Source organism: Daldinia vernicosa (genome assembly GCF_022497035.1).
Source record: "Daldinia vernicosa strain CBS 139.73 unplaced genomic scaffold F5Y00scaffold_34, whole genome shotgun sequence".
In the NCBI taxonomy this organism is placed as follows: domain Eukaryota; kingdom Fungi; phylum Ascomycota; class Sordariomycetes; order Xylariales; family Hypoxylaceae; genus Daldinia; species Daldinia vernicosa.
The window spans coordinates 274,565-295,970 of record NW_025953950.1 but is presented as its reverse complement, the minus strand read 5'-3'; the positions used below and the strand labels follow the sequence as shown (position 1 = coordinate 295,970).

The window sequence follows — 21,406 nt, the reverse complement described above, 5'->3', positions numbered from 1 at the left end:
GACGCTCGTGGGATCTTGACGTTATCCTATTCGCCTAGTCTCTGACTGGGGCTATTAATCGCTATTGGTACTGTTACTTATGGTGGGAGGCTGCCAACCCCTTAGGTAGCTGGGTAGCTACCTATATCGAGCCAGTGTCAAGCCACACCCCTCCAAGCTCCGATAGTTCCCCCCTCCCCCTGCGCCTGCGACCCGCGTTACTGCCAACTTGCAACCGGATTCGAGAAGACAAGGAAACGGCATACGGTAAACACCCGGCTTCCTTGGGGGGTCCTTGGTTCCTTGTCAGCCATGTCAGACAAGCACCAAGCACCAAACACCTGATCAATCACCACAACACCTTATCTCCCCCCCGGCACTCCAATTCGAGAAACCGTCGCAACTTACCTCTTCCACCTTCAAAGGCTTCAATTATACATTCAACGGCCATAATACTCATTATATTCCAATTTCGGTCACACTTCTACTACGTAATGTCCTGCGCTCACTGCGTCTATTAGACGATACATCGTCTAGGTCATTCTATTTTAGATCAACGTTGCAGGCATTGAAGTGCGCGTTCGTTGTCGTCGTTCTTTATCAGCTTACGGGTTACTACGTCAACTACGCACACATCGTCAGGACGATAATTATCTTTTAACCAGCAACTCACTACTCCAGACCAGGTGTCACCTGTTTACTGGTCGACTCCAGTCTTCTTAACGATCCTTCGAGGCCATACCTAGCTATTTTCCATCGGCCCCGAGCTTTCGTTTCATTTCGCGGTCAGCATCTACATTAACCATACCCGACTATTACCCCCTCGCATCATATGATATATTCATTTATGCCATTGCGAAATTATTACCGACACAAAGATGAAGGTTAGTGCACTCCTCGTATAGTTTTGGAGTGTGTCTAGGGATTTGGATTTGGAATTATCGCAGGTTTTAGCTAACCCCTATCCTCCACGTAGTTTCTCCCACTTCGCGATTTCGACGTCATCACCTCGGCGCTAAACTTCAGCACGGCTGAGTGTCGCGTCAAAGGCGGATGCGATCTGTACACGACAAAAGCGGCTGGTTCTGACAAGAAACTATACAAATCAATCGAAACATCTCTCGAAGCTCAACATGCGGCGCTCATCAAATTTGGTGCGTCGCTCTCACCGCCACAACGCAAGGAGATGGCTGCATCTCTTAATCTATCACGTTCCAGCCCATTTGGCAATATGAGCGAGATTTCGAGCCGTCGCACCTTTGCCTACCTAATTGCGACATTGAACGCGAGTCATCCCGACTATGACTTCTCCCACGTCTTGCGCCCGACGGACTTCCGCCGCGAGCGCAACCTACAACATGTAATGGCGAACATTGATAACACGCTGAATAGTGTGCGGCCGTTGGGTTCTTCTCTCCTTTCACCCGATACGAACTCTTCCTACCGTTCTTACGGTGGTTCTCCTACGCCGAATCTAGCCTCAGGAGGTGATGCGATTAGTCCTACTTGGAGTCCACATATGTGGACCATGATCGATACGGAGATGACACTGAAGGACTGCACAGTATTTTCGTATCAACCGCTCGAGGACCCTTTTGATGGTGACGAGTCCGCTATCTGGCGTCTACATTATTTCTTCTTCAATAAGAATAAGAAACGCGTTGCCTATCTATATGTTAGGGGTTTGCCAAACTTAGTCAACTCGCCCGCGCTTGCGCCCCATAGGCGCGGGAGTAATGGATTATCCAAGCGCCACGCGACGCCACTACCCGGTAGCTTGGGTGCAAATAAACGCGCCAGGTTCTGGCTGGGGGATCAACTCGCAAGTCGTATTATTATCGAGGACGATTATGATGATGACGAGTACGACGATGATGATATGACCCCGTATGACCCAGACGAGGATATTGAGATTGATCCATTGCATGATCCCTCTTCCGATGAGGAGAGCGATCAATATGATGAAGATGATGAGGAAAGTGAATACGAACAAGTTGCGCGTTCTGTTAGGGGCATGAGTGAAGACATCGCAGCGAGGATGGAGATCTAAAAAAGAAAAAGAAACAAAAACCCGGTGTAATGTTATCCCCATGGTCGGATTCGGCTCCCTTTCCATTATTCCATTTCCTTTTGGCGTTCTAGGATGGAATGGGGACGGGGGCATCAGGATCCAGGGGGGTAATGACGGATACCAAACCAATAGATGGCCTATGTTCTAGGGCCAACGAGCCAGGTTCTCTATGTCTTCAACAAGACGGCACAAATGGGTGTATGAGTTTTTGGCGTTTTGGACATGAAGGCATGTGGTTTCGGTTGTGGTTGAAGAGCGTGATTCGACGCTCGATACTCCATGATCAAATATCTCTTAGTTTTATTTTCTTTTGTGGTAACCAGCAGGCTGGCCAGTGGGCGAAGTGGCGAACGCTCGAATGCCGACGTGTTATGGTTTAAGCGTAGTTCTGATGATGGTACGTGCTTCTGTTGAGTGTACGGTTTAGTTTAGTCCAGTTCGTACAATTGCATAAGAACTCTTCAGACTTACAAATAAAACTCAAATTCCAAAGCTGCGCAGTATTATACAAAAGATATGGTGATGCGTTCTGATAGAGCAAGTACGCATTAGGTGCTCTAATTATTTAATAAATATTCCAAGTATGGAAGGTTTGTAAAGCAATGAGTCATGAAAATTACTGAAATCTTCCAGTCCCATGAATAGTCACATTCAAAGACTCTAGTACAGCGTTGTAGTGCGGAAGTCCCCATCAAAAGTTTTGTCCATAGGCCAGCCCCTGTTAGCTTTGACCAGCTTTAACAGGGCTTGGCAACAGCTGCAGGCCACATACCGAATGTACCTAGGTATTATTCAAGCTACGCTCTTTTTACTTACATAAAACAGCACGAACTTTCAGTTTTAAACAATCAAATTTATATAGAAGTGTAAAAGAGCCTTTATACTTGTGATATATTTATTTTCAATATTTTTCTTTAGTAAATTAGGGGTAAAATATAATATCTTATAGAAGGTAAATATGTATATACATTTAAAATCTTGGCTGCCGCATGGTGCCAGGCTTTAAACAGCTGTTCCAAAAGCTGTCAGGTGGCATCTATGGACAAAACTTTTGATGGGGACTTCCGTATGAAAAGTCAAAAGCCCAACTATGTTTAGGTAGCTAACTAGTATACCCACATACAGGTAGTCGAGTACCCCTTTTGATGGCCTTTTTTGGGATCATCTCGAACTAATAACCCAAGAGACTATATTTGATAAAATGCCGCAAATAATCTTGGTCTTGAGGAAGGTTACTAAAAGGCGATGATATTCGAGCGGTGAATGCAGTATTTGTTTCCATATTATACATAGAAGGTACGAATAAATCCAAAAGATATCTGAGTCCCATAGTTCGTAAATTATATGACTTGTGCACTTAGCTGGAGGGACTTTTGAAAATTCCTGGAATCGTTGCGAACCACTGGTGGTTTAGCATATTATATATACATCCTATTATCTTCTGGATCTCCTCTATTTCGTACCATTGATATCGCCAGTCCCATCATCCTCATCAATTACACCTTAGCAATTTCCCTAATCTATCTATTATATCCGTACCAATATGAGCTCGTCTGGATCATCGTGGCCACGAGATGGCGAGAAAAACGACGGAAGTGCTGGAGACCGTTCTGAACGTAGAACTAGGATTCGTTATAATAGCGACAACGACGGCAGTCCAAGGGTGGAGAGTGAGGGCGAGGGAAGTGAGAGCGAGCAGACTGAGAGCGAGGGCTCTTCAGACGAGGGTGGCTCAAGTGAGGATGAATCAAGCCATGACTCAGACGACGGTGATTCGGATGATAATTCAGACAGCTCAAGCACTGATGTGAATTCGACTGCTAGCGGAGATAGCTCTGATAGTAGATTTAGCTCGGCTACTACTCTCGTCTGGAATTCGGAGGACGACGAATGAGGGCTGCGAGGAGCAAAATGGTTCTTATTTTCTTTCTCGTCAGGCGTTGATTTAACCATTTAGTTAATGGAGCACGCCCATAAATGGAAATCTGTGACCAGACTGAATTACGCTGATTAGCAGTAACCTATGAATTTACTATGAAAATGTAATTGAAGCTTTGGATCAAGATGGAGGGCCGCATACGATAGCATTGTAATACTGTAGTAGGTATTTCGAAGCATATGAGTTGCTTATACCCCCCTTTTCATCTAATCCTTAGAGAGGCATGTAATAATCATTACTGATTCAATAGCAGGTTTAAGGGGTATACGTAGTGTCAACTTTTGTGAGGAGGCTAAAGTTTTCACTACGGACACGGACTTGAGTTAGACTGACGAATCGTGTACGAGGACGCACTACCGCAAGGAATGGGACGACACTATTTAGTCCGTAGGAGACGATTCCTTGGGTAAGACGTGAGAATTCACACCTGTGATTTGCGCAACACGTGTGCTGCTTCATTGCTGTAAGTCCACATTGTGACACTATCTCCAAATCATTAGTATTTTACCATAACCTTGTCCTATAAAATCTAGGCCGCCTCCCCCCTGATGCTCAACCTTCCCTTCCGTATCCTACTTTGATAAAACTCATCTAGGAAACCTGCCAATTCTGATAACTACCAGCCACTTGGATTAATATCGGAGGAACTCGCCTCGTCATTGCTACCGCCATTACCATTCTCTGCCGCAACCCGATAAGAAGGTTCTCCTTTGCCTTTGGCCGAAAATGAGCTCTAGCTCATCCTCCAGCTCGTCGTCGGGCAACACCGATAACAACGGAAGCAACCAAGACTCCTCATCTTCCTCTGGGGACCAGTCGGGCGCTGGTAGCGCTAGTACCGATGTGGGAAGCGACAACGGTGGGCCAGACGATGGCTTCATGTTACCTCCCTCAATTGAAGATCCGGACGATAGCGGCTATAGTACCGACCACGGACGTTAATATGTCAGGATTGCGAGAGAAGTTTACGGTTTCGTATATCATAGATAGCGCCGCCTTGGTAGCTTCGATGGTATAGGGGAAGTGTATATCATTTATCCCCCCAAATATTATTTTTCTGCTTCCTATCCATTGTATCGTGCACCTGTACTCGAAAGCGACATACGAAAAGGCTTCAGTCTTTGGTTCGTGGATAAAATATTTATTTTTCTTAATTTCCCTTCAGCCGGATTACTAGTTGCCATCTGGGACTACGTACATACGCATCGTATTGAAACGTTAATATATGAACAATATATGAACAGCGGCAACAGCCTGATGCGACACATGCGAACTTGGAAATCGGTTGAAAAGGACTTATGTAAGTGGTTTTCTTGTTGTCCCCTTTACTCTCTACTTGTAGCGATTACCTAATATCTTCTGCCTTGTGCCTTACTTGTGATAATAAGTGAAGATTTAAGTGACATTAAGTGATGAGTGATATCTCATAAATCATACAAGACACCTATGCACCTACCTGGTAGGTCTCTCCTAAGGGGAAGGTGTGGATTAGATAAGCAAACCCAAAGGTTTAGGTGCGGTTACCTAGGGTACGTATCTAGGTACCTATTAAACCGCGTCGCGAATTAAAGTGGACCCGCTCTCCAAGCTCGCGTCACCTTACATCCCAATTTTTTGGGGCAGAGTTTGATACGTTCACGTTCAGCCTTCTTTCATCCCTCTTTTTTTTTCTTAATAGCTTTTCATTTTATCTTCCGTCAATCAACTCTTCATCTGCCATCTTTTCGCCAACGACTTTCGGGTCATCTACGAAGATGGCAGACATCAAGATCGATGGAAAGCTCTTCCAGGAGCGCATTAATCATTTCATTAATGCCTGGAAGGCCGATAAACGCGCTGGAGATACTGTCTTCAGCGGTGTATCCTCCATTCTTATCATGATGGGTAAAGTCGAGGAGAACCCTGAATTCCAGAAGAACAATGCTATGCACGTATGTAATATCTGCAATATTCAATATTCACGTCCCTACAAGTCGGGCGATATTCCGTTTGAAGAGGCTAACTTTTGTTTAGTTTTGGTTGTTAGGCTACGAATTCCCGACTACGCTCATGCTCATCACTACCGACACTCTTTACGTACTGACGACCGCGAAGAAAGGTAGCGACTACTCGAACTTTCTATTATTGCGCGACTAGGCGACTGACTTTTACGTAGCGAAACACTTGGAACAATTGAAGGGTGGCCGATTTCCGATTGAGGTCTTGGTCAGGGGTAAAGATGCGGCCGCAAACGAGAAGCAATTCATCAAGATTGCCGATACCATCAATTCTGCAGGAGTGAGTCATATAGACCCTTTACTACATTTACTACATATTATTCTTCTTCTTAGCTGACTTGATTTGGTAATTAGAAAAAAGTCGGCCTTCTCACCAAAGATAGGTCGAATGGCCCCTTCGTCGACGAGTGGAAAAAAGTCTACGGCGATAAGTGCAAGGACGTCGAAGAGGTCGACATATCCAGTGCCTTATCGACCGCTGCATTCTCTGTTAAAGATGAAACGGAATTGCGCTCCATGCGAGCAGCATCTAAAGCCTGTGTCGCGCTGATGACACCATTCTTTCTGGACCAGATGTCGGACGTCTTGGACCAGGAGAAAAAGGTGAAGCACAGCGCGCTTGCCGATAAGGTTGATAGAAAACTCGACGACGAGAAGTGGTGGAAGACGGTTGAGCTGCCTAACAAACAAAGATTACCTTCAGATTTCGATCCCGCGTCGTTAGATTGGTACTTGGGTCCCGCAGTACAGAGTGGGGGTAAATACGACCTGAAGCTTCAGACAGAGCCTACCGGCGACAACCTTCATCCCGGCGTTATTATCGCTGGCATGGGCCTCCGATACAAGTCATACTGCTCTACCATTGCGCGAACGTACCTTGTTGACCCGAATAAGACGCAAGAAAGTACCTACAAATTCCTCTATTCCGTCCATAACCTGGTTTTGAAGGAGATCAAGGATGGCGCAGTTGCTAAGGACGTTTATAACAAAGCTTTGAGCTACATTAAGTCTAAGAAGCCCGAGTTGGAGAAGCATTTCCTCAAGAATGTCGGAGCAGGTATCGGTATCGAGAGCAAAGATCCTACACTTGTGCTCAGCGGTAAAAACTCGCGAACTTTGAAGGATGGAATGACCTTATGCATAACAACCGGCTTCACTGATGTCGAGAATCCTTCACCCAAGGATAAGCTGAGCAAGACGTATTCCCTGGTCCTTACCGATACCATACGAGTAACGAATAGCGATCCGGTTGTATTTACTGGAGATGCTCCTACCGATCTCGATGCGACCTCGTTTTTCTTCAAAGATGACGAGGAGATGCAACCAACGCCTAAGAAAGAGAAGAAGGACTCCCGCGTGGGTGCTGTGGCTACTAAGAACATTACGAGCACCCGCCTACGGTCTGAGCGAACTACTCAAGTGGATGAGGACCAAGAGAAGAGGCGTCGTGAGCATCAGAAAGAACTCTCTCAGAAGAAACAGAAGGAGGGTTTGGCTAGGTTTGCCGAGTCAACAGGTGGCCAAGACGGCGCGGAGGTGAAGAAGTTCAAGAAATTTGAATCATACAAGAGAGATAATCAGATGCCACTCAAAGTCAAGAATCTCGAGATCTTGGTTGACCAAAAGAACCACACCCTCGTGCTTCCTGTCATGGGACGACCGGTTCCTTTTCACATCCACACCATCAAGAACGTCAGCAAGAACGACGAAGGAGAGTGGTCCTATCTACGTATCAACTTCCTTTCTCCGGGTCAGGGAGTCGGTAGGAAAGATGATCAGCCGTTTGAGGACGCCTCGGCACAGTTCGTTAGGAGCCTGACGTTCCGTTCTCGCGATGGCGATCGATACGAAGAGATTACGGCGCAGATTTCGGCTATGAAGAAGGAGGCCACTAAGAAGGAGCAGGAGAAGAAGGACATGGAAGATGTTGTTGAACAGGAAAAGCTAATCGAAATAAGGAGTAAGTGGATATGTATATGCATTTCGCAATATCTCTATACTAACTAGTAGCTAGATCGACGCCCTCCTGTTATGGACAACGTGTTCATACGTCCTGCGATGGAAGGGAAGCGAGTTCCCGGCAAGGTCGAGATCCATCAGAACGGTATCCGATACCAGTCACCGCTTAATCCTCAGCAGAGGGTTGACGTGCTCTTCTCCAACATTCGCCATCTGTTCTTCCAGCCTTGCGCCCATGAGCTCATTGTGATCATTCACCTGCATCTCAAAGACCCTATCATCATTGGCAACAAGAAGAAGACAAAGGATGTGCAGTTCTACCGAGAAGCAACAGATATCCAGTTTGACGAAACTGGCAATCGAAAACGAAAATATCGCCACGGCGACGAAGATGAGTTCGAGCAAGAGCAAGAAGATCGCCGACACAGGGCTGAGCTTGATCGCCAATTCAAGAGTTTTGCTGACAAAATTGCGGAGGCTGGCAAGAACGAGGGTGTTGAGGTTGACATGCCGCTTAGAGAGCTCGGATTCAACGGCGTCCCGTTCCGAAGCAACGTTACGATCCAGCCGACGACGGATTGTCTTATCCAGATCACGGAGCCGCCCTTCCTAGTTGTCACGCTAGATGACATCGAAGTTGCTCACCTGGAGCGTGTGCAATTTGGGTTGAAGAACTTTGACCTGGTATTTGTGTTTAAGGACTTCACTAGACCACCCGTTCACATCAACACAATTCCTGTCGAGTCGCTGGAGGATGTGAAGGAATGGCTTGATAGCAGCGACATCGCATTTAGCGAAGGTCCTTTGAACCTGAACTGGCCCACGATCATGAAGACGGTCACAGCTGATACCCATCAATTCTTTGTCGACGGGGGATGGTCGTTCTTACAGAATGAGAGCGATGACGATGACGACCAAGAAGAGGAAGAGGAGTCAAACTTTGAGATCGACGAATCCGAGCTCGAAGAAGCTAGCGAGTCCAGCGAGGACGATTCGGAGTACGATAGTAACGCATCCGAAGACGCCAGCGAGGAAGGCTCAGAAGAAGACGACGAAGAGGAGGAAGGCGAGGACTGGGATGAGCTAGAAAAGAAGGCGAAGCGAAAGGATCGAGAGAGTGGTCTTGAAGAGGAAGACCGTAACCGTAATAAGAAGCGACGTCACTAGACTCTTGGCCTAAAATATGCGGATCCTCATTGGAGGGGATGTTTATTTGAAGCGTCGAGAGACTAGTCCTATAGGTGCGATTTCGCAAGGCGAAGGGACCGCCCAATTCGGAGTTGAGGTTGTACGAAATGCCCATTCTTCATTCAGCACATTAATGCGTCGAGCCGCTAGTCGCAGGTTTTGCAATTTTTTATTATTCCGTCGCTTCGGAACGGGGCTATGATAAGCTGAAGGCGAAATTGCGTTTGCTTTTAGTTAATTCTCGGTGGTTGGCTCTTCACAGAGCATATGTAGGCATATGTAGGCTGTATCGTACCGTAATGCAAAATGGATCCCCTGGGTATCGTTGACTTAATTCGTATTATATGTGCTATTAGATGCAAAATGCTTATTTGTTTTAATTACCAGGTGCCGCACTAAAAGATTCGAATAAGTTGAAATAGCATTCCTTCGATAGGTTAGGTATATCCTAATCGAGCACGTTGAATCGTCGATACATGAGTAACTCAATTTTCCATGACAGCACTTTGGTATGTTAATATACTACAATATCTACCTCCTATATATTATACTGACGAACATCCACCACCATAGCTACATACCTGGTAGCTATCTTGAAGGTCTACACGTAATATGTGAGTATCCCACTTAGCAGATTACAACATCTCAACCTTCCCAGACGGCCGGGCCGGGAGCAGTATAGGTAGTCGGAACGGGATAGTAAGACCAGAGCAGACCGGGGTCGCTGGCCTTGTAAGCGCCGGGAAAGGCGACGAGCGGGCCGGGAGTTCCGCTGCCGCCATCTGTTACCTTGACTTGCGCGCACGAGAGGTACCTATTTTTTTTTTTTTATGTTAGTTCATGTCGCGTTAATACGCCGTTTGGTAGTAGGTAGGTAGTTATTTATAAAAGGGAAAGTTGTTTTGTACTTACATTTGGGCACCGCCGACGGACTGTGCCTGGTGGAGGGCTATGGACTCGACGCGCACGAGGTAGTTTCCGCTGGGGACGTTCTTGGGGATCGTCACGTTGACGACTTTCTTGTCTGGGAGTGAGGGCGTTAGCAACCTGGTCTGCGGGATAGGGGGAGGAATAACATTGATTGGTCAGGGACACTCAACTGTAAGCGGGCCAGGTAGCCTCGCTGGACCCTAGGGGCGGGACGGCGGTGATGCTGCCGATCTTGAACCACACGTTGCCCGCGGGCTCCCAGGTGTTGATGTCGGCGCTGTCGGGCACCCTGGCCATGTAGAACTGGACGGGGCCGAAGTGCGTCACGGCGGCGTTGGCGACGAAGCCTAGGACTTGGCCGGCGGCTATGGTGGCGGTGCCGGTGCCAGGGCTGGCTTGGTAGCATCGCATGTCGGGGCTGTCGACGCTGGTCACGCCGCCGTTGCTCTGGAAGTTCTTGGTCTTTCGGATGGTGGTCCACTCTGCGGCTTCTTGCTCGCCGTTGATGACGAGCTTGGAGAAGCGGTCTGTTTGCGGTGTTTAGTTGGTTGCCTCGTCAGGTGCGCTGTCTATGTACTGGGGTGTGGGCTGGGCTTACAGTGGGCTTGGGCAGTGGCTGCCAGCGCCAGGAACGTGATTAGCTTCATCTTTGCTATGGCTGTCTGTCTGTCTGGGTGAGACTTAGGTGGCTTGTCGACTACTTTCGGTACGAAATGTTTAGATCGTGGGAAGTTGGTGAAGACGGGCGCGCTAATATAATATACCCGGCGAGACCGCTGCGATAGGTATGCCACCGGGAACACATTGTCAAATACCGGAGAGCAGGCCATCGCCAAGACAAAGCGCTATTAACTGAGCCAATTACTGTGTATATGTCGCTTCTCCTGATATGAATTCCATGAGCTAGCTAGTCTAATGCTGGGGGGTAATCTGTCATCGTGGTTAAAATACCCGGTTGTAAAGGACAAGGTCAACTCGGCAAGGGGAGTCGGCCAATGGAGTGGTTGTGATATTATCCGGGGATGGCGTAGTTAATGATACTTTCTCTGCTGCTATATGGTAGGTATATGGAGAATCGCGTAGTAGGTAATGCTTACAACTGTGCGAGTTGCGTGCTTGAGAAACATTAGGTAGGTATATATAGATCCTCTTTTGGTATGCAAGACGCCCGTTTGCCCGACATGAGCCTCGTAACGCTCGGTCGTCTGGCTCCTTGGTCGGCTTAGGTTGGGTATGTGGTGTTTTATATCTCGATGTCTACACAGTTAGTTGGCTGATGAGATATAACTGACTTGCCGTATGCGCAGACACACGAGGTTTTTTTTTTTTTTTTTTTTTTTTTTTTTATATATATATATTTTTTTACATATATTCGGGCGATACCAGACGTTAATAATATGGTTAAGAAGATTTATAATTGTATTAGGATATAATTAGCTTGCTCTAAGTTCTAAGTTTGCTATTACGAACAGATATCTGCTTCTATTGATCTTGGGAATGCCAACCTTGCGCTATGCCTTATCCATAATCATAGTAATGAGTCGGCTACGATCGACCTTATGCTTCCATAAATAGAGATTTGAATTATACACCAGTTCAATGGGAAAGAATCCATTTAGATCTTCGCTTTGATCTTTCTTAAGAATTCCCCATCGTCCTCAAAGGGCTTGGCACCTAGCCTATGCCAGGCCCCCGCAGCCATGAGAGCCTCGTTTTTCTCCTTTGCTGGGAATAAGAATTCGACCTTCCCGTCACCGACATTGGAAACTGATTTATCCTACGATACCTAGGTTAGTATTTACGATTATCGTACATATGGAGGGTGTGGCACAGAGTGAACTTCACTTACGAGTCCCAAAGTCAACTTGATTCCACCGTCGAGCCAATGCGGCACATATTTATCCCTGGGCTTCTTGCCTTCTGTACCGGATAGAACATTGAAAGAAACAACCGTAGCCTGGCGCATTGCGGATCTCGAGTTTGGATGTGTGGTGTTGGTCTCAGAGACATCTCCGCAAACATATACGTTAGGTAGGGAGTCATCCTGAATCTGCAGGGTAGGTTTGGTAAGGATATGGCCTGATTCAGATATAGACGTCGGGCTTAGCTCCGAAATCAGCTTGGAGTCGGGCCTTTGACCTGTGCAGTTGACCTTTGGAACTTGTTAGCTCGACGATAAAAGGGGGAATGGTAGGATGACAGACCAGGTAATCGCATGCAATCTCTTTTCCACTTCTTAAGACGGCAATGCCCTTCTCTTTGTCCTCACTAACCACTCTATCTCCAGTAATAAGCTCGATTCCTAGGTCCTTGATACCATCTGTCGCAGCGGCTTGTAACTTCGGCCCGAACCGGTGCATCACAGAGTCCCTTGAATGTACTAAGGTAACCCGTTTCTCTGGGTACTTCGACTTCGCATCCGTAGCTAGCTCAACGCCCGCAGCACCTCCACCCACGACGACCAGATTCTTAGATTCGCGGATCTGCCTCTGCATCTCTCTCATGAGCTCCATTCCTTCATCCTTATCATTGGTTCCAACGCGACTGGGTAGGGTATCAGTGGCACCTGCGCCGGTAGCTACGACTAGGAACTCGTATGGAATTTCCTCGCCGGTCTCAGTCAAACGCACGCTGTCCCGCGAGATGCTAGCGACACGGTCCTTGATCCATGACACCTTGCCTCCGTCGGCGTCGAATGAGCCGCGGGGTAGAAGCCCGCCATAGGGAATGAACGCCTTGTGCTCGTGGCCCTCGGCGACGCAGAATCTTGGAAGTACCCAAGTGAATTGGAAGTGGTCTCGGGGTTCGATGACGATGACACGGTATTCTGAGTTTGGAAGCAGATGCCGCGCGATATTGCTGGCAGCGAAGTAGCCTGCGATAGAGGCGCCTATGATAATTATATTACGGGGCTTCTCTGGGTCCGCGGAGGACGAAGCGGAAGAGAACATAGCATGGCGTAAAAGTTTGAGGCGGAAAGCTAGGTTGTGACGGAGGGTTGAGAGCATCATGGATACGGCGAAGCCGGCGCCATTGATTATTAGCGTTGGTGTCTCCAACATCTCTAATAAATTCTAGGCAACGATGCCTCAAAGTCTGGCTCAAGTCGGAGACGGAGAATCTGATAGGCTGTCCTGCTACTGTAAATCCGAAGGATGAGGGTTCTAAGGAGCAGGGGAATTCATGTGTTCCTTCGTATTAAAGATGCGACTAAATGAGCAGAGGGAAAAAAAGGGAAGAAAGAAAATAAATACAGCAAGCAAGGGAGAACTTAGAGAGTATATAAGTGAAGATAATTCCTCGAGTGATTCAGGGGTCCGATGACTTATATCCTTCCCTCTCGGATCTGATAAGATTAGATCGTTTTCAGCTCGACGACGCTAATTGGCTTCGCTATTTCCTATTGTGGCAATGTGGGCTTTAGACCGAGTCCGAGATCGGCTCGGAGCTCGGATTCGGGGGCTACGGAATGGAGATTTCGGCACCGACGCGTAATGTGAGTCGTGATATTTTAAGGGTAGGGCGAGACCGTGGCTTGTGGTAATCTCGCTTCTTGCCCAAGTACCTAACGTGCAACAAACGTCAGAAGTAGAGACACGTAGGAGAGTATGTCAAAGTACTAGGAATAGAAAAACTCCGTGTCCTTGACAAGTGCTAATAAGCTTTACATTGTAGGCCGTGCCGTCCGGACAGTGTCTAGGACGGTAGCTGTTGCACCGTGCAAGCAACTTATATATAAGTGCTTTTTCTAATATATGGTCTAATATCTAGTCCAGCTAAACTTTTAAGATTGATTCACGTAAAATATCATTCAATAGCAACATCTATCAACTGTATAATGAGCCACTTGTAAATTAATTGTAATAGTCTCCTAGCTACGCGAATGCTAAATGTCAACCTGGATACAATTTGCTACTAGTCTCTTGGCGGAGTCCTGCACCATGTTGTCGTAGGTCTTCGTGATGAGCCAAAGACAATAATGTTTTACACAGTGTAGATTGTACTGTCCCTTCCCCCCCTATTAACGCACTCAGATATTAATATGAGGAGTCCTTGCTCAAGTTCAACAAGTAATACCGTGAGTTATTCGTTCATGGTTTAAAGAGAAAATTCTAAGCTATTTGATAACTATCTCTTCAAGTTATAGCTCGGCATGATGTATCTAGATAGATAATCGTTGATCGAGTTTGAGCCATTAATGTTCGCTGAAATAGTAGGCATTCTACTTAAGGTTAGTATTGCCATACTCTTCCGCACGGAATAAGGCCTAATAAACGTACCTCGCTAATTTTATCTTCCCAGTCCTCATTTATCCAGCTGCGTTCATCCATGAGAACTTCCCGTACCTCCTCAGCTCGCTCCCAGCTCATAGGAAAGTCCTCCACAAAGTCTATAATCATATGGAAAATCTCAACTGGGATTTTCGAAAAGGGGGATATTTTACGTACTTCGGGTGCCCACCAATCTCGTCGCTGTGGTGGAACGACCCCAGTAGACAGTACACGGATGTTGGGATCAACGAGAAACATGGCAAGGATTTTCCTGTGGCCTGGCTTGGTCGGGTCTTCCAGTCGAAACTGTTGTACTTGGTGCTGAAATACGTTAGGGAAGGCAAGTAGGCGCCCGGGCCGCGTGAATACACCTCCGAGCTCCTGGAAAGGTAGATCTTCTAGGTTGTTCACAATCCCCGTCCGAAGCATCAGAGGTGGAAACTCTCCCTGAGATAGTAGCATGTGCAATTTTTTAGTGTCGACGGCCTGTTTGAATGCGAGCCGGCTTTCGCTAATATTCTCGGCATCGTAATAATAGAGCGCAGTGGCGACGATTCTCTCATTGAGAGCTCCTTCGATATGCCACTTGAATGATGAAAATTAGTATTTAATTCTTTAATAGAAATGTCCAGATTTTATAAGGCAATGCCAGCTTGAGGGGAGGCATGGGTGAGGGGAAAAGGAAATTTTGAATACTACATACGCTGCCGCCGTCATACTCGGGATTCTCAGGGGTCAAGTGGATGTTTGCAAGCTTGAATATAACCTGAAGACCATCGGGGAAATCCTTTTTTAGGTCTGGCTTGCCTAATGGGTCTCTTTCGCGAGGGGCATAATCTTTAGGCTCGGGCAAGTAGTAGTCTTCTGTCCAACCTTTGCTCTCGCAGATGATGCGTGGTTTCAGTGCTGGTTTACGGAACAAACACTCTTCCCAAAGGGGAACAGCTGCAGATACGAACCCTTCGAAAACTTCGTACAAGCCCTTGTGGTCCACGGGATGCAGGTTGTTGATGTAGCTTGCAATCCTGGGACCAGTCTCTGTCCACACAACATCGCTAGGTAACCACTGGTTGTTCCCCCAAAGCAAGGGTTCGTAGGTTCTGTCTTGCTCAAAAAATATGGTAGTCTCTCCTTCGCCAATGATAGAAGCGCAGTTTTCAAGTGGAACTTTACCATAGGGTAACACACGTGTGGTGCCGTAGACAAGCGGGAATAGAGATGGGTTTAAGAGGTCAAGAACTTTTCCATCGGACCTGGGATGCCAATCTTTGTCTTTGTTAGGCACATCTTCCAAGGATTTAACTCCGAACCTAAGAGCATCTACTAGCGAAGGCGGTACGATTGTGTCAGACTTGGCAACAGCTAACTCAGCGTCTAACACAGTGACGATGCCAGTCGTTTTCACTTGCTTCGCCTTATCACGGAGCTCTTTGATACACTACGTCATGTCAGCCCGCGTTTTTGTCTTTGATGTATAAGTAGAACTTACGTTTTCAAACATCTTGTCAGATAAATAGACATCCCCGTCGAGGTTTTGATGTGAGACCATGTTTGCTTCCTCTTTCCACTTGGCAACAATTGTCTCGTCAAAAACCTTTTCTTCCCAATTCGGTTTGTCTGAAATCTGGTCGATGAAGCCCATCACTAGTTTTCATCTTGTTACCAACCAACAACTTTCGTTTTACTAGTCGTAAATAAAAAAGGAACTGGATGCAGCTTACTGCGAATCTCACGCAACGCCAAGCCCTCACTCTCGAATGATTTTCCATCCCAAAGGGCATGAAGGAAGTATGAGGCGATCTTGCTGTAGTCCGGCATGTGTTCAACGGGTAAACCGAAGCCAGGAAGGCTAAGCCTCTCGGATGAATTCTGGGAAGGCATATTGAAGCGAGTAGGTCAAATACAATGAATGTAATGATAGAAATGGCGAGAGAGTAGAATTTCAAGTCGATTCTATTTTGTACCACTCGTCGAGTTAAAATGTTAGTTAAAACGTTACCGTCCTCCTTATTACCTAAGGCATCCGGTCGCTGCCTACGAATGCTGTTATTACCCTTGAACAAATTTGTGGGGAGTGAGTACCTAAATTTGCTAGAAACTATAGCCTACCTAGACCTTGAGTGCAGTTGCGATGCACTAACCTGGTATCGAAGGAAGTAACGGTGCGACGGTCATTTTTCGTGAGGCCACGGGAAACAGCAAACAGTGATGCCCGCGCCATCGCTAGGTACCTTAGGTTAATCAACTCAAGCCCCAGTTCTTCGCCGTTACACCAACGGGCCTTGGCGCTTAGCCGCCCGATGCTCCTTCCGTCTTGGCTTCGGCGCCCTAGTATCAACTTGGCAAGCCTTGATCAGACATGGCACCAATGTTGATGAGGAGCGATGGTGCGTTCTGGATCAAGTTGGGGAGAAGCGTGCGGGCCAGGTGTAGCGGAAATAGGGCGTTGAGACTGATATTTTCAATGCTTCTATCTTCTGCTTTATCCTTCAAAGGCACCAAGTTCGGACCAACTGGATTTCCTCCGGCATTGTTTATGAGCATAGTGAGATTGAGACCGTTAAGCATTTGCTTGATGGCCGTGAAGTTTAGTACTGCTGACCCGCCTGGTTCGCCATTCCTAGAAGCCCGTAGGCAATTTACGCATGCCACAGCGTTCGCATCCGCTACAAGAGGGTTGAACGATCTTTGGAGAAATTCGCTCTGAAGCTCGGATGATACCCTAGAGAGCTTTTCATAATTTCGTCCATGCAGTATTACATTAAACCCGTTGATAGCTAACTCCCGAACCAAAGCGAGGCTTATGCCATTAGATGCGCCTGTTACTAGGGCCCAAGGTTGCTCCCCGTCCCGAGACGAATGCGCATATCTAGACAACTTAGAGGAGCGGGTATAAATTCTAATTATAGAAAATGCTTTAATAATCAGAGTAGAGATAGTAAGTAGGCCAATAGTACTGAGTATAGTCGATGAAGTGAAGGGTTGTAAGATATCGGCCATTTTTTATTAGGCTGAGTTGAGAGAGAAGGAATGAAGAAATAAATCTATGTAAGCCACTGTAAATGACATGCTCATTAATAATGGGCATGAATTACCTAAGCTATAGTGGCTGGTATTGTTGAAATATACCACGTATGGGCCACTATTCAGATTTTAGCCCATTCAAGTTGGTCTCCCGCTCCCGCCTATCTCCCTTTTCCTATTCAACAGCAGTCATTTTCACAAGCTACAGATTCCGATTCTGCTAGAGTTATTATTGATCAAACGACGACGTGACGTGAGACACGTCTTTTTAGTAGGTACATCGACATGACTAACACCACTTATCGTACAATAGATCCATCATGCCCATAGTATATATTGGTATCAAACGCATGATATAGGTATAAGTAAAAAGAAGCAATTAAGTATGAAGGGTATATAATAAGTCAACCAAGAAGTCTGCCGAAGTTTAAATGCATCCCCCTTTTAATTTCTTCGTAATCACCCACACTCGCTCTCATTAATCGGAAAGTCAAGGACTGTCTCATATTTTCGCTTTCGCTTTCGTTTTCGTTCATTTGCTTTTTTATCGTAGTTCATCGTTAATCCTTACGACCGTCTGTTGGTCGGAGCCTGCATTTGATGTTGTAACAAGATCATGTAATCTGTTCAGGGATAGTCCGATATGGTTTACCACCACCGCCTCCGACGCGCGGGGGCGCCATAACCCTCGGGCACGTCCTTGGCACCGTGACGGATATCTCGGCGTCTATGCATCCTAGCGCTGCAGCACGTAAAGAAGACTATGAACGTAGCCAGGAAGCTGCAGATGGCAGAGACGAGGATAGTCCAAGACGCGGCACCCCACTCGGCGCGGCTACCGTTACCAGCGCTGTTAACCTCGGATCGGATAATGCTGAACGATACGAAGTCGCAAACAAGCGCGACAAGTGTGACGATAAAGGTGAGCAGCGAGAACAGCGATGCAAGCAGGCTACCGACGACCCCAGCACCGAGTGCTAAAAGGAATGAGATGAAGGCCAGTCCCGTTGCGATCGGGTGCAAGACCATAACGCGCGTCAAGCCTTTAGACGTGTCTGCCGCATAGTCCGAGAAGTCTACATTCTGCACGTTGTTCTGAACAACGGTGACTGGGTCATAGCCGACGTGCGACCGGCTGCAGAAGTCCTGGCCGGAACTAGGTAGCACTCGATGTTAGCAGCGGCAATACATCGTAGGGTTGCTAGAAGCTCAGTAGGAATCGACTTACGCTGTAGCGCCTGTTACGCAGTAGCCGAAGGTACCGAAGGTCACGGCTGGGTGACCTTCTGGTGATGTATTACGATCATCGAGATTGACTCTCAACATCGAAATGCTGTTCACTACAGGAGCTGAGATGTCGGTGATAATCAGCAGCACCGTAGCCGCTAATAGCAGAAACGAGCCGATGTGATGGAAGAACCCTGTCTGCCGCATTTTGACTGAGAACTGCTATGCTTACACACTTATTTGAAAAGTAATATAGGTGAAGTAAGTATACAGTAAATTCGAATTTGTCGATATAGATACAAAATACTTATAACGGGGAGTCACAGCCAAATAGAGAAACACGATACCGGAAAATGGAGGACACAGAGCTGGAACAACCGTAAGTTATATACAAAATGATTTGAGCAAACAATCAGGTTCGTGCTATTCAACTCCTTAATAGGTAATCGATGATGTTCAAGCTAGGTATGAATCGTGGCGATCTGATGCTGGTCACACCCATGAGAACTGGCTTTTATTGATACCTGACGTCGCGACGTCATGTGGTGAAACTGATGATCCCCGTAATCAATCGAAACCAGCAACGGATAATCGGCAAAAATGTGCGAACGAAGAGCAAAGCCCTTTTTGGGTTGTGCCCTCCCATGGGGGATGTGGCCTATGAACACAGCCATAACCGTAGAGCTGGAAACGACGCAATACAAGTTGTGACGTCGTGGCTTTGCAAGTCACAAGGTGGTGCCATGCCTTTACATACAGAGGTTAGTACCTTATAAAAGCAGGGGAAGGTATTCGTAGAATCTTGTGTATGTAGGATTCTTGGTGGGGTGCGGCCAGGGTTCTGGACTGTCTGAATGTCTGGCCTCTGTGCCTTGTTTTGGCTTAAAATGATGACGGCAGCCTGCAGCCGAGATGTACAAACGGCCCCAGGCGAGCCAAAGCCAACGACACGTCATCAACTGCGGTTGGTATATGTCGTACAGATATACATGAACTGGATGGTTCTGGCAATTGGAATTCAAACTGATGTTGGAATTTGATAGTTGAGGTCGACTTTGGGCTTTCGTCTGAATGTATATCGCATATGGTAGAGTATGCGCGTAAGGATCTTGTTCGAACCGTGAATATCTCTGGCGACTATTTTGTAGCTGTCCAAATTCAACTGATCGCATTATGATAAATGATCTAGTCAAGACTCCTAAGGTAAGTTTAAAACATTTGCTGCCTGTAGTTTAATACCTACCTAGGGACGACCTCTTGCAACTCTTGATACGGGCTATTTCTCAGTTGAATGTATCTTCGTTGGCAAGTGGTTTCTCTTGGTCTGAAGAAACATCGTCGGGTGATTCACCGAGCAAGGAGTCGGTATTCGTTCTAAGGTTGGAATAAGTTGACTGGAAATTATCCCACTTCCTAGACGGATTGACGGCGTTAGAAGGTGCATCGCGAGCATGCTCGTTCGCAAATGCAGCTAGACTTTTCATGATGTCCGGTACCCCCTTTGCATTTCGTCGTGCTCTAATACGATCCAAGAAAAATATCTCCTTCGAAGATAGACGTTTTTTCCCGAGAAGAACAGATGCTGCTCCCTCGACGCCCTCGTCGGCAAAACTGACCGAATCGCGCGATAACTGATTGGCAGTGTGCCAGTCCCGCAACGCTGGAGCCATGGGCCCAGATGGTATAGACCTACGCAAGGCGGCTGACACGAATGTCTCTCTAGCGTTATGAGATGGCCATGGCCCGTGGAGAGGGTTCTTCCTAATCGCCTCCTTATGATTGTACGTCTTATTCGCGGCGAACATATGTAGGGTGAAGAGTCTATATGAGACGCCCAGATCAGACAAGGCCGGCGTTTCCCTTGTTAACAACCTAGAGGGCGCATGCGAATGAACAGGAGTAGTTATAGTTCCTCGTATGTCGTACTCTGCACCCCATGAGGAAGAGGAGGGGGAGGATGAAGAGGCAGCGTTCGGATCTTGGTCAATAACGACACGCTGAAAGGGGGAATCGTTGACAAGGGCAGTAGCAGTGCCTGGTTTAGTGGTGACGACGACGAATGAAGAATTATCCTAGTTATAAAATCGTAGTTAGAATATGGATATGCGACTTTATATACCTAGAAACCTAAGGGAAGAAGGTATAGGCCTACTTCGAGCTTTTTGAATGTCTCGACAGTTTCGTGTGTAATTTTTTGGACAGCGCGCAGAACGCCGCGACGCTCCGAGAAGTTGACCGGGGCCGGGACACATTTGAGATAAACCGTCCGAGAACTCAAAGACGTCTGTAAAAGATCCGCGAATGCCGAGGCTCTACTTGACATCTTGGCCTACTGGCAATTCCGCAGTCCGCAGTCCGGATATCTTGATTGATAATAGCTCGACAGCTCGATAGTTCGGTAGTTCGCCCCACGACTCGATTTTGGTGGATTGGTAAGTCCGTCAATTATCGATAAGCTTTCGCTAGCAGCTGGCTTACAGCTGGCTCCTGTACTGATTACGCGATTACGGGCGTTGAATCTAATTGGTCGACTCACACTTGCGTAGCTGCGTAGAAAAGACTTTCCCGTTGTTGCACCTGCTTTTGGTTTCTGACATCGGACCCGGCCGAAATTCTCTGAATTCTACATTTCCGGTATTGTCGTTCGGCCCGATGTGGGGCAAAACATCCCGAATCACGGTTTCTTCGGGATACCTTGTTATGAATTCGAATTCATTCTACATCCGCACGTTAAGAATACGTTTAGTCGTTGAAAATGACGTATAATGAATAACTTGGACCCTAATCGACGAGTATGTACATGTAGTTCTTATATTAACTG

At 46.9% G+C, this 21,406-nt stretch overlaps 9 protein-coding genes across 9 annotated transcripts; 3 read left to right on the top strand and 6 right to left on the bottom strand.

Moving 5' to 3' along the window:
- Nucleotides 1-163: 163 nt before the first annotated feature.
- Nucleotides 164-2,228, top strand: F5Y00DRAFT_119122 (repressor of RNA polymerase III transcription MAF1). The gene is made up of 2 exons (XM_048004013.1): nucleotides 164-863; nucleotides 956-2,228. Exons 1-2 carry the CDS (start codon nucleotides 858-860, stop codon nucleotides 2,027-2,029), a joined length of 1,080 nt encoding a protein of 359 aa, XP_047863389.1. The 5' UTR covers nucleotides 164-857; the 3' UTR covers nucleotides 2,030-2,228.
- A 1,365-nt stretch (nucleotides 2,229-3,593) lies between these two features.
- F5Y00DRAFT_263610 (uncharacterized protein) lies at nucleotides 3,594-3,944 on the top strand (the record flags this gene model as incomplete). The annotated part of the gene is made up of 1 exon (XM_048011533.1): nucleotides 3,594-3,944. One exon carries the CDS (start codon nucleotides 3,594-3,596, stop codon nucleotides 3,942-3,944), a length of 351 nt encoding a protein of 116 aa, XP_047863388.1.
- Nucleotides 3,945-5,587: 1,643 nt separating this feature from the next.
- On the top strand, nucleotides 5,588-9,453 carry F5Y00DRAFT_241481 (SPT16-domain-containing protein). The gene is made up of 5 exons (XM_048008384.1): nucleotides 5,588-5,920; nucleotides 6,003-6,087; nucleotides 6,145-6,266; nucleotides 6,341-7,946; nucleotides 8,001-9,453. Exons 1-5 carry the CDS (start codon nucleotides 5,744-5,746, stop codon nucleotides 9,110-9,112), a joined length of 3,102 nt encoding a protein of 1,033 aa, XP_047863387.1. The 5' UTR covers nucleotides 5,588-5,743; the 3' UTR covers nucleotides 9,113-9,453.
- Nucleotides 9,454-9,778: 325 nt separating this feature from the next.
- Nucleotides 9,779-10,710, bottom strand: F5Y00DRAFT_254006 (glycoside hydrolase family 61 protein; the record flags this gene model as incomplete). The annotated part of the gene is made up of 4 exons (XM_048010120.1): nucleotides 9,779-9,947; nucleotides 10,046-10,157; nucleotides 10,234-10,590; nucleotides 10,662-10,710. 4 exons carry the CDS (start codon nucleotides 10,708-10,710, stop codon nucleotides 9,779-9,781), a joined length of 687 nt encoding a protein of 228 aa, XP_047863386.1.
- Nucleotides 10,711-11,678: 968 nt separating this feature from the next.
- Nucleotides 11,679-13,125, bottom strand: F5Y00DRAFT_263606 (FAD/NAD(P)-binding domain-containing protein; the record flags this gene model as incomplete). The annotated part of the gene is made up of 3 exons (XM_048011532.1): nucleotides 11,679-11,840; nucleotides 11,913-12,215; nucleotides 12,268-13,125. 3 exons carry the CDS (start codon nucleotides 13,123-13,125, stop codon nucleotides 11,679-11,681), a joined length of 1,323 nt encoding a protein of 440 aa, XP_047863385.1.
- A 782-nt stretch (nucleotides 13,126-13,907) lies between these two features.
- Nucleotides 13,908-16,622, bottom strand: F5Y00DRAFT_241477 (uncharacterized protein). The gene is made up of 5 exons (XM_048008383.1): nucleotides 16,056-16,622; nucleotides 15,824-15,978; nucleotides 15,038-15,772; nucleotides 14,344-14,919; nucleotides 13,908-14,285 (listed from the first exon to the last, which is right to left on the bottom strand). Exons 1-5 carry the CDS (start codon nucleotides 16,213-16,215, stop codon nucleotides 14,259-14,261), a joined length of 1,653 nt encoding a protein of 550 aa, XP_047863384.1. The 5' UTR covers nucleotides 16,216-16,622; the 3' UTR covers nucleotides 13,908-14,258.
- Nucleotides 16,346-17,714, bottom strand: F5Y00DRAFT_271193 (uncharacterized protein). Its single transcript, XM_048012751.1, has one exon. The coding sequence runs from the start codon at nucleotides 17,332-17,334 to the stop codon at nucleotides 16,669-16,671; it is 666 nt and encodes a 221-aa protein (XP_047863383.1). The 5' UTR covers nucleotides 17,335-17,714; the 3' UTR covers nucleotides 16,346-16,668.
- Nucleotides 17,715-18,965, bottom strand: F5Y00DRAFT_119054 (pali-domain-containing protein). Its single transcript, XM_048004012.1, has 2 exons — nucleotides 18,587-18,965; nucleotides 17,715-18,514 (listed from the first exon to the last, which is right to left on the bottom strand). Exons 1-2 carry the CDS (start codon nucleotides 18,790-18,792, stop codon nucleotides 18,007-18,009), a joined length of 714 nt encoding a protein of 237 aa, XP_047863382.1. The 5' UTR covers nucleotides 18,793-18,965; the 3' UTR covers nucleotides 17,715-18,006.
- Nucleotides 18,966-19,868: 903 nt separating this feature from the next.
- F5Y00DRAFT_263602 (uncharacterized protein) lies at nucleotides 19,869-20,908 on the bottom strand (the record flags this gene model as incomplete). The annotated part of the gene is made up of 2 exons (XM_048011531.1): nucleotides 19,869-20,657; nucleotides 20,738-20,908. The coding sequence occupies 2 exons, from the start codon at nucleotides 20,906-20,908 to the stop codon at nucleotides 19,869-19,871; spliced, it is 960 nt and encodes a 319-aa protein (XP_047863381.1).
- Nucleotides 20,909-21,406: the final 498 nt, after the last annotated feature.

Coding starts and splice junctions, on each gene's coding strand:
- F5Y00DRAFT_271193 (XM_048012751.1), bottom strand. CDS start 17,334: ATGGCCGATATCTTACAACCCTTCACTTCATCGACTATACTCAGTACT.
- F5Y00DRAFT_241477 (XM_048008383.1), bottom strand. CDS start 16,215: ATGCCTTCCCAGAATTCATCCGAGAGGCTTAGCCTTCCTGGCTTCGGT. Junction 14,920..15,037: donor CCGAGTATGACGGCGGCAGC/GTATGTAGTATT, acceptor TCATCATTCAAG/TGGCATATCGAAGGAGCTCT. Junction 14,286..14,343: donor GGGAAGATAAAATTAGCGAG/GTACGTTTATTA, acceptor AACCTTAAGTAG/AATGCCTACTATTTCAGCGA.
- F5Y00DRAFT_241481 (XM_048008384.1), top strand. CDS start 5,744: ATGGCAGACATCAAGATCGATGGAAAGCTCTTCCAGGAGCGCATTAAT. Junction 5,921..6,002: donor AGAAGAACAATGCTATGCAC/GTATGTAATATC, acceptor ACTTTTGTTTAG/TTTTGGTTGTTAGGCTACGA. Junction 6,267..6,340: donor ATACCATCAATTCTGCAGGA/GTGAGTCATATA, acceptor TTTGGTAATTAG/AAAAAAGTCGGCCTTCTCAC.
- F5Y00DRAFT_119054 (XM_048004012.1), bottom strand. CDS start 18,792: ATGCGGCAGACAGGGTTCTTCCATCACATCGGCTCGTTTCTGCTATTA. Junction 18,515..18,586: donor TGCGTAACAGGCGCTACAGC/GTAAGTCGATTC, acceptor AGTGCTACCTAG/TTCCGGCCAGGACTTCTGCA.